The sequence below is a fragment of the Ostrea edulis genome, chromosome 2, assembly GCF_947568905.1.
Source record: "Ostrea edulis chromosome 2, xbOstEdul1.1, whole genome shotgun sequence".
Taxonomy (NCBI): domain Eukaryota; kingdom Metazoa; phylum Mollusca; class Bivalvia; order Ostreida; family Ostreidae; genus Ostrea; species Ostrea edulis.
Genome location: NC_079165.1, coordinates 70,207,915 through 70,220,874, shown reverse-complemented (window position 1 = coordinate 70,220,874; position 12,960 = coordinate 70,207,915). Strand labels below are relative to the sequence as shown.

General features: G+C 34.9%; 1 protein-coding gene across 1 annotated transcript in view; it reads right to left on the bottom strand.

Annotated features, from left to right (window-relative positions):
• Positions 1 to 11,179, bottom strand: part of LOC125680035 (low-density lipoprotein receptor-related protein 2-like) — a 28,588-nt gene extending 17,409 nt beyond the window's left edge. Inside the window, exons 1-3 of the mRNA XM_056157124.1 lie at positions 11,002 to 11,179; positions 2,601 to 3,072; positions 954 to 1,206 (exon numbers count right to left, since the gene is read on the bottom strand). Of these exons, the coding sequence (XP_056013099.1) occupies positions 954 to 1,206; positions 2,601 to 3,072; positions 11,002 to 11,077 (801 nt within the window). The 5' untranslated portion in view covers positions 11,078 to 11,179. The remainder of the gene's footprint in view (positions 1 to 953; positions 1,207 to 2,600; positions 3,073 to 11,001) is intronic.
• Between the last annotated feature and the right edge of the window lie 1,781 nt (positions 11,180 to 12,960).

The following is a 12,960-nucleotide window of genomic DNA, read 5'->3' as shown; positions in this document are numbered from 1 at the left end:
CAAACAAGTTGATGGTACAGGGGTTTCAACAGTCTCGATTGAAGTCAGCATTTCGCAAATTCTATGGTCGTTATGTCGATCTAGTTCGTCAATACAACCTATCATTGAGTCAAATGCTGTCTGACGTGTTTCATTCCGATTGTTAGGTCGTTTTTGCCACACTGATTTTGACTACGGATAACTCCGTTTACCTGATCAGGATATAAGGCTCACAGCGGGTGTGACCGGTCGACAGGGGATGCTTACTCCTCCTAGGCACCTGATCTCACCTCTGGTGTGTCCAGGGGTCTGTGTTTGCCAACTATCTATTTTGTAGTGCTTATAGGAGTTATGAGATTGATCACTGTTCGTTATCTTCACCTTTCATACAATATGGAATCATCATTGCGACATATATCAAATTAATATTTTGGACTGGATCACAAATACATAAATGTACTTGCTCTTTATTGATGGAGAGTTGTCTGTCCCTTTCATGGTAGACAGGTTTTTCTGGTCAGAGACCAAAATTATGTAAATCATAACCAAAAATATATATGTGAAAACGGTGGAAAATGGACATTCAGGGATGCAAGTTGATGAAAGTCAATGAAACTTTGTTTGTTTTGTTTTGTTTTTTGTTTTATAAAAACAAACTAATAGGCCAAGTGATTGGTGTTCGAGTAAGAAAGGGGCTAGAATGAAAAATATACATGTGTAGAGTTCTATTTAGAAAGAAGGGAACATATTGGTAGATCAAGTAATCGAAAGCTGCTAACTGGACTCACGACCTACCAATAGCACTACCTCAGATGTCCTTTTATGAATGAAGGATTAGACGAAGCAATCTCCAAATGCCAATATGAAGCATTTTCCATAGATTTGTTGGACTTACTTTTACAGTGCACGCTATAGGCTTGAGTATGTAAAATGAGAAATGAATATACTCGTATGCTAGTATTAAGTTGACCTACACCAAATATGACAACTGAGGTGAATTTAACGGAATTCATTCTTGTCAGAAGTCGTCTGTTTCTTCCGTTATAATCAGATGACTCTAGAGTGTGTCTTCCCGCGTCCACCCAGTATAACCTCCGCTCCTTTTGGTCTACGGTAATGTCGTAGACTCGATCCACGCCTGATGTTATGATGGAAGTTCTTTCTTGACCAATGAGAGATGACCTCTCAATTCGCTGAGGTTTACCCATATCTGAGTAGAACAAATATCTGCAAGATTTTAGAAGACATTATTTTGGGTGCAATTTAGAATAATTTAAAGTGTTACTCAAATCGAATAATATTTTTTTTTAAAAAAAACAGAGTAGCAAAGTACAAATGACTGGTATGCATTTTGCGTGAAATTTCTCAAATTGAATGTAAAAATTTGTTGTTCAAAAATCTATATCAAAATATCATGTCCACTACACTAGTAGTTTTAGTTGACTTAGCTTATCAGGATATTAAAAGGATGGGTATTCCGAAACAACATTGAATTGTTAAATAAGGTATATTTGATAAAACACCAGTGTCAATTATGCATAATTAAAGGCGTTTTCTGAAGTCTCATGGAATATCCAAACACGTCCACATTGGCAAGAATTCTAATGTTTTGAACAACAAAATAGCGTAATACTCTCGTGAAATGAGTAATTAATGAATAGCGGCACGTTTCTTGGCGATGTGACGGATTGTCTTCTTAACACTAAAAACGAAGGCGATTTGATGTAGTAGGATTCTTCATTTAACCATATGAATGTTTACACTTAGATATATGTGATTTAACCGCAAACTCTCCATCCCAGATTCTTTATTATTATTTGTTTTATCAAATGTGTCATTGTGATATTGCAATTTTCTCTTCTCTTTATCATTTGCAGAATGGATAATCCAACACATAGTTTTAACTGATCATGTGTTCTAACAGACGACAGTGCGTTGAATAAAGAAAAGGCTTTTAAAAAAATACAATACCGTCCTCATTTATTAATTTTATATTGATTACCTCCTTAGCAGTGCTATTATTTTATATCATTTAGCAGCTATGGATTTCTAAGTCTGTAATCTTAATTAATTTTCAACCAATATGCTACACCATTGTATTCATAATATTTGTACTTGTATATTACATCACATTATCTAATGTACTTACAAGGACTCATAGGATAAAACATTTTATTTATTGGTGCTACATACTGTTTGAGAAAGGTACCACTCTCCTTCAATTTCGACATGAAGCATTATTGCTGCAAAATCTCACTTTTTAAAACAGATAATTTATTGTTGAAATATAAAAAACGCAGAAATTATTTCTCTGTCGTTCCTAGTTTTAATATTCATGACCCTGTTACCTTTTTAATCACTTTCTGTGTATTTTCCATTTGTTTCCATCCTAAATATAGAAATATTACCTCTATGTCACTAGAAGTAGGGTCATATCAATCATAAATACGGAAATGTACCGATGTAATATCATGACAAATATTAATATCACGGAAGTCTATAGGAAGGAATTTAAAAGGTCATTTGACACACGCAAATACACGTAACTTTTAATATAAACATTGCTGGTTGACAGACCGCCACCTGACGGCATATTGGCCAGCATTACTTTGAATACCAACCCATTTATGGGATCCACAGCAATTCCTTCTGGTCTGTTTAATCCTTTGTGGATAATGATTTTATATAAACTGTTGTCTGTTGTAAAAGCAGGCTGCATCCCCACCCAGTTGTAATAACCATCCACCCAGTACACTATTTCACTGTACCAGTCGTATGCAATCTGTGCAGACGTCTTGGAGACTCCTTTCTGAATGGGCACAATACTCATTGTGTCGTTTACCCAAATGTTGAAATTTTCCATTCTATAGATACTATGGGAGTCAGAATCTAGAATAAACAGTGCATTCTTCCTCGGATCAGACGCCATGCTGACAATTTTTGCCCGTGGTGTGTTGAAGTAGTAGGTTTGTATGGGAAGCACACTTTTGCCGGATTTCATCGAGGTCATATTTACATTGTTTGGATTTCTTGCGATCAGAGATAAATGTCCGGGACCAAAGAGAGACACAACAATTCCAATCCCTGATGTATCTGTAAAAATAAGAGACACGACGATTTCAATACCTGATGTATCTGTAAAAATAAGAGACACGACGATTTCAATACCTGATGTATCTGTAAAAATAAGAGACACGACGATTTCAATACCTGATGTATCTGTAAAAATAAGAGACACGACGATTTCAATACCTAGTATCTGTTAAAGAGAGACTTTAGTTAACAATATCAATGTCTGATATATCTGTAAACAAAATTACCGGAAACAGTATGTATTACGTCCGTCACAAGTTTATGTGCGATGTTTGTTTTGGTTTTTCATTTAGGACTACATTGATTAGCAAACTTGACAAAAATACCACGAGTTTCACACCTCTAAGGTGCATGTAGTATCAACAATCGTCAAGCCGCGATATACGTTTTTGCATCGTAAGAGCGCGAGTGGATAGACGCGCCAAGACCTTTGTGTGGAAATATTTGCCATAAATTGACTAAAACAAGGTCAACAACTTGTAATTCTTTTTAAATTTGCAAGACAATAGTTGGGAATCAAAATCCTTGTAATACGTACATCTTCAAGTTGTTTACAATGGCCTTTCCCTTAAAATTATGTGAAGAGTAAAATGGACAAACCATGGACCCACTCAAACCAAAAATGTTCAACAACCTGATATTGACTCAGAAGATGACGAAATTCAAAATCCTTGCCACATCCATATCTTCAATACCCATACAAGCACTTTGTAAAATATGATATCTCACTTGAAAACTGTGGAAGGCGTAAGACGGACAAATATGTACTTTCCATATTACATTAAATTTCAAATACAGAGGTAAACCCCCGCAAGAAAGATCGAAATATATCACATTTGCAACATGATCTAGAGTGACCCGCAAAGAAGCTACACAGAATGTTTCAGCTCAATGTGTGACAGAAAAACGAAAATAGAAGCAGAAAACCCCGACCGGACGGATGGGCGTACATACATCACGTTACTATATTACATGTACATCCCGTCTAAAACGGGCGTATATACAGTGTACCTGATTTTTCTGAAAGAGAAAAAAGAGGCAACTATTGCAATACCTGATGTATCTGTAAAAAAAAAACCAAAAAAACCCCAAATTTCTTTAATGAAATAGACGTTTGGGTTGATGAGTTTTAGAGGGGGGAAAATAATTTTACATTCTTAATCATGTATTTTACACGTATATCTGTATTTTACATAATATATATAAATTATACCAAATCTCATATTTCACAATTAAGATATTTTTTTTAGATTTAGATATGAAAAAGCAATATTTTCAGAGACATATACAATGCAAGGTGAAGATAACGAACAGTGATCAATCTCATAATTCCTATAAGCAATACAAAATAGATAGTTGGGCAAACACGGACCCCTGGACACACCAGAGGTGGGATATTTTGCTCTAAACTAACTTTAAATGTCCTTATTCAATACAATGGCGTTTTCTGAAAACGGGTAGTTTGTTGTTAACTCGATCTAGCTTCCTCCGTCTGTCTGCGTCATTATCGTGTTGACAATAACACATCTTTTAAATGTACAAAAAGGTTTTACAACTTCACTTTAGGTCTACGGAATCCGAATAAGAGCAAAAAGGAACAATTGTTTAGAAATGGTGAAGATAACGAACAGTGATTAATCTCATAACTGCTATAGGAAGAATACAAAATTAACACTTGGGCAAACACGGACCCCTGGATATACCAGAGGTGGGATCAGGTATCCCCTGTCGATCGATCATAACCGCCGTGCGCCCTATATCTTGATTAGGTCAACGAAGTAATCCGGAGTAAAAATCAATGTGCCAAGAACGGTCTAACAATCGGTGTGAAACACGTCAGACAGCATCTGGCCCACTGACAGGTTGTATCGGGAATTAGATCGTTATAGCGACCATAGTATTTGCAAAATGCTGACTTTAAACGAGACTGTTGAAATCATTTTAACATCACTTTATATGTCAGTTGCCTGTCTCGATTTAAAAACTTGTGATACTCTTGCGTATCGAATCAGTGGAGACATAAACACAATAATGGAATACTGCTACATAAATATGGGAAGTTGACGTTGGAGAAGCTGGGACATCCTGATTGCCATAAAGTTGATTTGCTAGTTTGCCGCTAACATTTATGCTGAATAGAATATCTAAGCGCAAAGGAGATGTGGAAGACTCTGTGATGTCAATTATTCCTAGTTCACTGGGATATATCGAATTGACATACAAGTGAAAATGACTATTGTTAACAGATAAAACGATGTCGATTGATTAATTGTATCTTGTTTAACGCCCCTCTCGAGAATTTTTCACTCACCAAGACCGATGAAGAGCTTCAAATTTAGGCCTATGCTCTGCCCTTACGGCCATTGAGCAGTGGGGGTTCTTTAGCGTACCAGACCTACTGTGATACGAGACATTATTTAAGGTCATCTCTGAGGACCGGTAACATTCACACCTGATGCCGAGCGTTTGGCGATGGAATGGTCACTTCCTGTTTTAACGACTTCGGTCTGTCGCAGCCGGGATTCGAACCCCGACCTTCCGCATGCGGGGCGAACGCACTAACTAGACCACCGCGGCAGTTTACTTGTCTTAATTAATATCAAGCAATTGATAGGTTTATATTTATATAAGGATTTGAAATATTGTATATGACGTGTGTTGCGCATAACCTCTTCTTCATACGTCATACATTAGGATAACATGATGATAGAAGACTCCTGGCTCGGTGAATTTTATACCTCTTAGGTACCGGTAGATAATTCATAAATGTGAAGAATTGTATCAGGAGTAATAGAAATCCATCCTCCATTATGCCTTTCTGCAGTATCAAATACATTAGCTGTGACAAAAGATATCTAAATTTCAGAACTTAACGTAACAGACAATGTGTTAAAATATATTATCATAAGTGTAACTATGATAACAATTTATGTAGAAAAATATCATTTATTAATTATTTCTTATCTACAGTAAAAGGTTTAAAGAGAGAAATCAATTACTATAGAATGAAATTGTTATACAAGTTTACATGATAAAAATATCACTGCTATGGTACCTGTACCAACAATTAGAAAATTGTTAAAAATGTTTTATACATAAAGACTTCAAATTAATTACAAATGTAAAGCAATTTAGTACCCGTACATGTCCTGTTCAATCATAAGAGAGGAGGCTCATATATAAGCTAAGCCTGCTGCTCAATCTCATTCAAACACTTAGAAAATGAGGTATTGTGCATCTTTTAGCCACTGTGGCCTTATCAAGCACCCTCATAGAATTTTATACATTAATAATATAAATGTACAGACAAAAGACACCTCTCACAGAAAATTACAAATGTAGAAGACAAGGACTGGCCATTATTGTTGCTTTGGGAAACCTGAATTTAATCGTCTTGATATCCATGGGAACATCTTAAAGTTCTTTACTATATGCCATGTTCACAGGTATGGTGATTGGATTCTATTTCGAGCTGTTTTAATTCGAGTTTATACGGAAAGAGTAATGGATTTTACATTAGATAAAAATTGAATTTTGCGATTTTTATTATAAGAGTGAGGTTGTTGTGTTAAAAGTTAAGATGACATCATCATGAAAAGGTGATGATAACGGGGAACAGAGGTCATACACTTCTCGTGATATTTACCTTGATTTTTGTAATTTTGTTTAGCAATACAATACAATATGTATTACCTTGTATGTTTTATGAATCCGCATGCGCCAAGTTTTACTTTGAATTAGATTCACTTAGGATTCACGCGGAAATTTAATGCAAATCAATTTGTTACGGCTCATATCAATTCACAGTAGATATGTTTGTCGGATTTCATGTGAAAGCAATGCAAATACAAAACAACATAGAAGTTAACTCGTTGTTTATCGTGTCTCGAGAGAATTTTTCACTCATATTGAGACGTCACCAAGACCGGTGAAGGGCTTCAAATTTAGGTCTTTGCTCGGCGCTTACGGCCATTCGGCAGTGAGAGTTCTATAGCGTGCCACACCTAATGTGACATGGGACATCCGTTTTTAAGGTCATATCCGAGGACCTGTGACATTCACATCTGATGCCGAGCTTCTGGCGATGAAACTGTAAATTCTCCTTTGAATTGGGACATTATTGAAACGTAATAATTTCTTAATTCCGGATCTGATCAAAATATCCATTTTAAGAGGTTTACAAACATGAATCAATCAAGGCTTGGCTAGCCGATGAAAAAAAGATAACGAAGCTATATACATTGCAGTTATATGGATGAACAATGATGATTTAAAATGATGGAATACGTTCGTTAAAAAAAGGATGCTTTTTCTTAAATTTAGATAGATGAATGTTGAAATACGCGAAAAGCTGAATTCCAGAAAAGTCAGGCGTATACTATTTCTTACAGATTTTTGCGAATAATGTATAAACAAATTTCGGGGAATATGTGATCAAAGGATCATTCATACTATTTTAAATTTTATAAACACAAGAAACTATTGTAGGAAAAAAGCTTAAGCAGAAAAGAACAAGGTCCTCCGACAGTCTCTTCAGACCTTAATTCTGACTCTTCAGACTTAGTTGCAACATGCATGTATGTTTCTGTGTGACATTAGACTTAGTATTACGATCGTTTTATTCCGTAATTCATTATTATCTTAAAGAATGTACCCATTTCTCAGAAAATATGAGAAAGTTATCTACACGGAAAGAACGTTATATGATGAAGGTTTTCCTTTGTCCACTAAAACTTATAGTCAGTTTCTGCCAAGGAACTTCGAACATTTTGTTCGTCCAAGGTTGCCCTCTATTTGTTTTTAAAGGAAAACGTTATCAGAATTAACCAAAACCGGATAATTGTTAGGTGTGCGGAAAAGGCGTACTGTGAAATAGGCCAAAATTAATTTTAAACTTGGACTATTTCCAAGGAAAGAAAATGGAACTGGATTAATATTTTCTAGCTAACCTGATACCATTTTCCGGGGGGAAACGTAGCCGATCAAGTAATGTGGATTGTGTCGTTGAAAAGATACGGAAAATTTCTTGATGATAAACATTTCAAACCCAATATGATGCAATCTAAGAACTTTAGTGCAGTTGAAAGGTTAATCTCCTTAAAACAATTGAAACTCATTTGAAATTGAAATTAGGTTAGATGTACCAATTAAACTTCAGAGGTGCCCAATTGATATGAACCAGAAGACGCTTTATCAGATGATCAACGTTCACACATATTCGTCATTCGTTTACCTAGTGAAGCAGCGGGCCCCTGTAAAAGGGACAAATCATCACTTGCACTAATCACAGGGCAGGAAGGTTGTCTTCGTTCACATTTTTCAATAAGAAGAGAACGCCTAACTACCAAAGTCACACACAATCTGCACTAAACCACAACCATTCTGGTTTTTCTGATAAACTAGATTGGGTAAAACGATATCTGCTTCTCTTTAAGTGACTAGATATTTGCTACTCCTAAGTAACTAGATTGGATAACTAGATATCTGCTACTCCACAGTAACTAGATATCTGCTACTCCACAGTAACTAGATTGGATAACTAGATATCTGCTACTCCACAGTAACTAGATATCTGCTACTCCACAGTAACTAAATTGGATAACTAGATATTTGCTACTCCTAAGTAACTAGATTGGATAACTAGATATCTGCTACTTCACAGTAACTAGATATCTGCTACTTCACAGTAACTAGATATCTGCTACTCCACAGTAACTAGATATTTGCTACTTCACAGTAACTAGATATACGCTACTCCACAGTAACTAGATTGGATAACTAGATATCTGCTACTCCACAGTAACTAGATATCTGCTACTCCACAGTAACTAGATATTTGCTACTCCACAGTAACTAGATATCTGCTACTCCACAGTAACTAGATTGGGTAACTAGATATCTGCTACTCCTAAGCAATATGAATACACGTTTTGTGAAGCACGTATTATAGCTCGGCCAATTACTTTCTTGTCCTCTTTCTTTATCATAGAGTCCAGTCAGAATCTTTGAATTTAAAATCCTCATATCGTCAGATTCGTGTAATCTGTTTATGTCTTTTACCAAATCAAGCCACTTGCTTGTCATGGTTACTGTAACTATGAATTCTACTTAACGTTTCCGTGGGGATCCGGGTTAGAATAGGTCCCCAGTACCCCTTGCTTGTCGTAAGAGGCGACTGGATGAGACCGCAAAAACCAAGGTCCCATGTCACAGCAGGTGTGGCGCGATAAAGATCCCTCCCTGTTCAAAGGCCGTAAGAGCTGAGTATATAGGCCTAAATTTTGCAGCCCTTCACCGGCAATGGTAACGTCTCCATATGAGTGAAATATTCTCGATCGAGACGGACGTTAAACAATGTGCAATCAATCAATCTACTTAATCCGGACCCAGTTGCACAAAAGTTAGTTAAGTTTAATTGAGAGTTAACGTCTAGTTACCACAATATAAATGTAAGAGTTATGACAAGTTAACTGTTAGTTAAATTTAACTAACTTTCGTTGTGTCAGCCTTATGTGCCATAGAGTATGAAGAGGGTAACCATGAAATGGCCTTCAACTTTCTCATACACATTACCGTTACTGTCCAAATCCGAAATCTAGAGAAAATTACAAGTATAGAAACAATATACCGAGGGATGCCATCGTCTGTAGATGTTTGTGTGTTTTCTCTATAGTCGTCTAAACAAAGACGGCCATATACCGTTGTCATCTGTTTTCATGTCGTTTAACGACACTATAACAGCATTTTGTTCATATTTTTATAGTTTTCATTGGCAACTGACATGAGAGAAAATAAATACGTACATGCACGTCTTTTACATTCTCATTACACAAAATCAAATGAATTATTTAGTATAATGTTTCTTCAGCATCATGTCGTACATTACACATCTACTTTGATCATGCTATATAATGTATTGAAACAGACTGAGTTAATTCCATTTTTGACTAACCAGAGATAATATTCTAAATGGAATCTACGGTATTTAGGATGAGACAACTTATGCCATGGCGTGGATAAACACTAGCCTAAGAGAATTATGACGAATAATGTCACGTTTGATTTTATTTCATTTCCGAGCAAGCAAGTAAAAGTCAATGCTGAGAAATAAAGCCGTTTGCAATACCTAAAATACTCTTTAAACAGAGTAACACAATGCAATTTAAAATTACCCCCCCCCCCAACCAACCAATCAAACATGCATGAAATAAAACACCTTACATGCATATGACAATCATCTGTAAACTTGATGATAAATCTTATTGCTTGTTACATTGTGGAATATATTTTTTATTACCAACGTTTGTTTGTGAATGTACCTATAGCTGTTGGAATCTACATAATAGTGTCTTTAAAAGTTCAGTTAATCATTACTAAAATACATGTATTTCGTTTGGCTTAACTGTGTAATTTTACTACAAAGGACAGTATGTATTCTACACAAAAGTTCTACATTGTTTACACAGCCAGAATTTAAGGATAACAGAACATTAAACGTTGTTTTAATTTCAGTATCAGATTTATAATGTATCAATTCGTTAGTCAAATAAGACTGAATTCTTGACGCTATCATGCACTCAAAGTCTGGGCATTCATCAATACCACTACCAATGTTGAGGACTAATCAAGAGGTGTTATATATATATATATATATATATATATATATATATATATATATATATATATATGTATATATATATATATCAAACGCATATTATTATTAAAATACAATTGCATTTAATTCTGTAAAAAAAATCACAGGCATTGGAAAGTTTTTAACAAACCAGTGTAACATTGCTAGATAGGATTTGAGTGGAGTAATCATCTAAGACAGAAGTTGTCAAGACAGCAGGTTATGTAACAGTACACCAAGTGATCAAAGAATAGGGATTCATCAAAACATTTTAATGTATGTAACGATCATCTTACCTGTTAGATTTTCTGCATTGATATGATTCAAAATCCAACAAATCACCACCACAGCTAGAGTGTACGGGGGTCCCATGATCGTATTTTCTAGTTAAGTTGAGGAAAATGTCTGGACGGTCGTCCTTTAAATTTATGACAAAACTAAGATCTTTTTGAATTCAGTGAACATTGGGTGTTTAGTGCTTTTATTGATGAAACAAAGGATTTTATCGCTATCGTAACGATAAACCTTGTAATACATCAATTCAAATTTCAAGATGACGTATTGGGCCCCGCGACTTACATGTAAAACTCGATGATTGAGCCCCAACATTTCCTGTTAAAAGTTATTTACGCTTTTTTGGAAAGAATGCACAAACGCAACTAGGTATTCCCGGTTGTTTTTGTTTGATAGAAAACATGAAAACGTTTGCTATGTGTGCAGACTGAAGTGTGGACTGTTTCTGTTCATTTTGTTCTTCAGGAAGTGTAGAAGGGGACGTATATCGAGTAATAATGGATAGGGTTTAAACAATATAAAATACAACGGTTATACTCACCATATGGGTAAATTTGTCAAAAATAATTAAGATTAAAATAAAGGGGGAAAGCATCCATTATATGTACTTTTGAAGTCATATCAGCTTAATTCATGTTTCACTTATGCATGAGATAAATAATAATAGGAAATTGGTTAGATTCTAAGATTTTGGGGGAAAAAAGATTTTGAAACACCCTGTAAAGTCCATACACGGACATTGCACACTAAAACGAGATCATGACAGATTATGTTTAACGAGGCACAGCGACTTGACGGCTTGTTACAGCATAACTGAAAGTCTGGTCACAAATCTCGACACAATTTCAACGGTTTTCGATGCACGACGGGTAATAACGTATTTCAATATGAAAGACCTCCACTAAGAATTACACTTTGATTTAATTCATCTTTAAATGTTTGCATATACATGTAGCAACACCAAAAAGAAGAGGGGTAAACATTAGTAGAATTTTGACTGTCCCCTCTCTTTCTGGAAAGAGGAGAATTTGAGAAATAGGTTGTTTGAATCATTGTTAGCTGGGACTCAAAATTGAAATAAATTTCATAGAATAATTCTTGTAAAATCCCCAATTTTCATTTAAAACCCATGCTCTACTGTTCTATGAAATACTCAGCAAATAGGAAAAAATCAATATGAATAACGACACCTCTTAAACCACGAAATTATAAACCAACGAACATTCTAAAAATATTAAACTTTCAAAAGTTTGAATGCATGAAAAATATGTGATTTTACAGTACTTTAATTATCGTACATGGTATTTCATACTTATTTATATAAGATGTCGCTTTCAATCAGAGAAATATCTTCTGAAAAAGGGGAAATGATTTTAGGGTATGTCTCTCCTTTTAATTTTTTTGAGAAAGAGACATAATTAGGTATCACTTAATAATGTCGGCACATGAGAGTGCAAGTCAAACTTTTTTGGAAGCATGTATTTATTATTTACCTCTCTAACGAATTTAAAATTCTAAGATTTAAAAAAATTCATGTGAATAAAATGGTAAGCTTATTTAGTAACAGTCTAATAAGACCCTGGTTCCAATGGTAGTTTTAAAATACATAGTGTTTGTATTTCGCTCTTTTTTAAATTCAAAATTATAAGATTTTGGTAAGGAATCATGAATTTACTATTTAAAACGTCACAAATACCTGTATTTCCCGCCATTTTCTTTCAGACGAACAAATATTGGAACTATCTTAACTGTTTGGTTTCAGGAAATGACAACGTATGTTGATACATGTAGTCTGATAAATGTTTTGGATCAAGGAAATGTGACACACATTGTTAGATAGATCACTGCTTTTTAAACTAAATGGCTATGAGGCTCTAAAGTAGTGTGACAAAATAACATATTACATATCTGCATTTCATCTGGAATCAGCTGAGGAAATATAATACATTTATCTACATTTT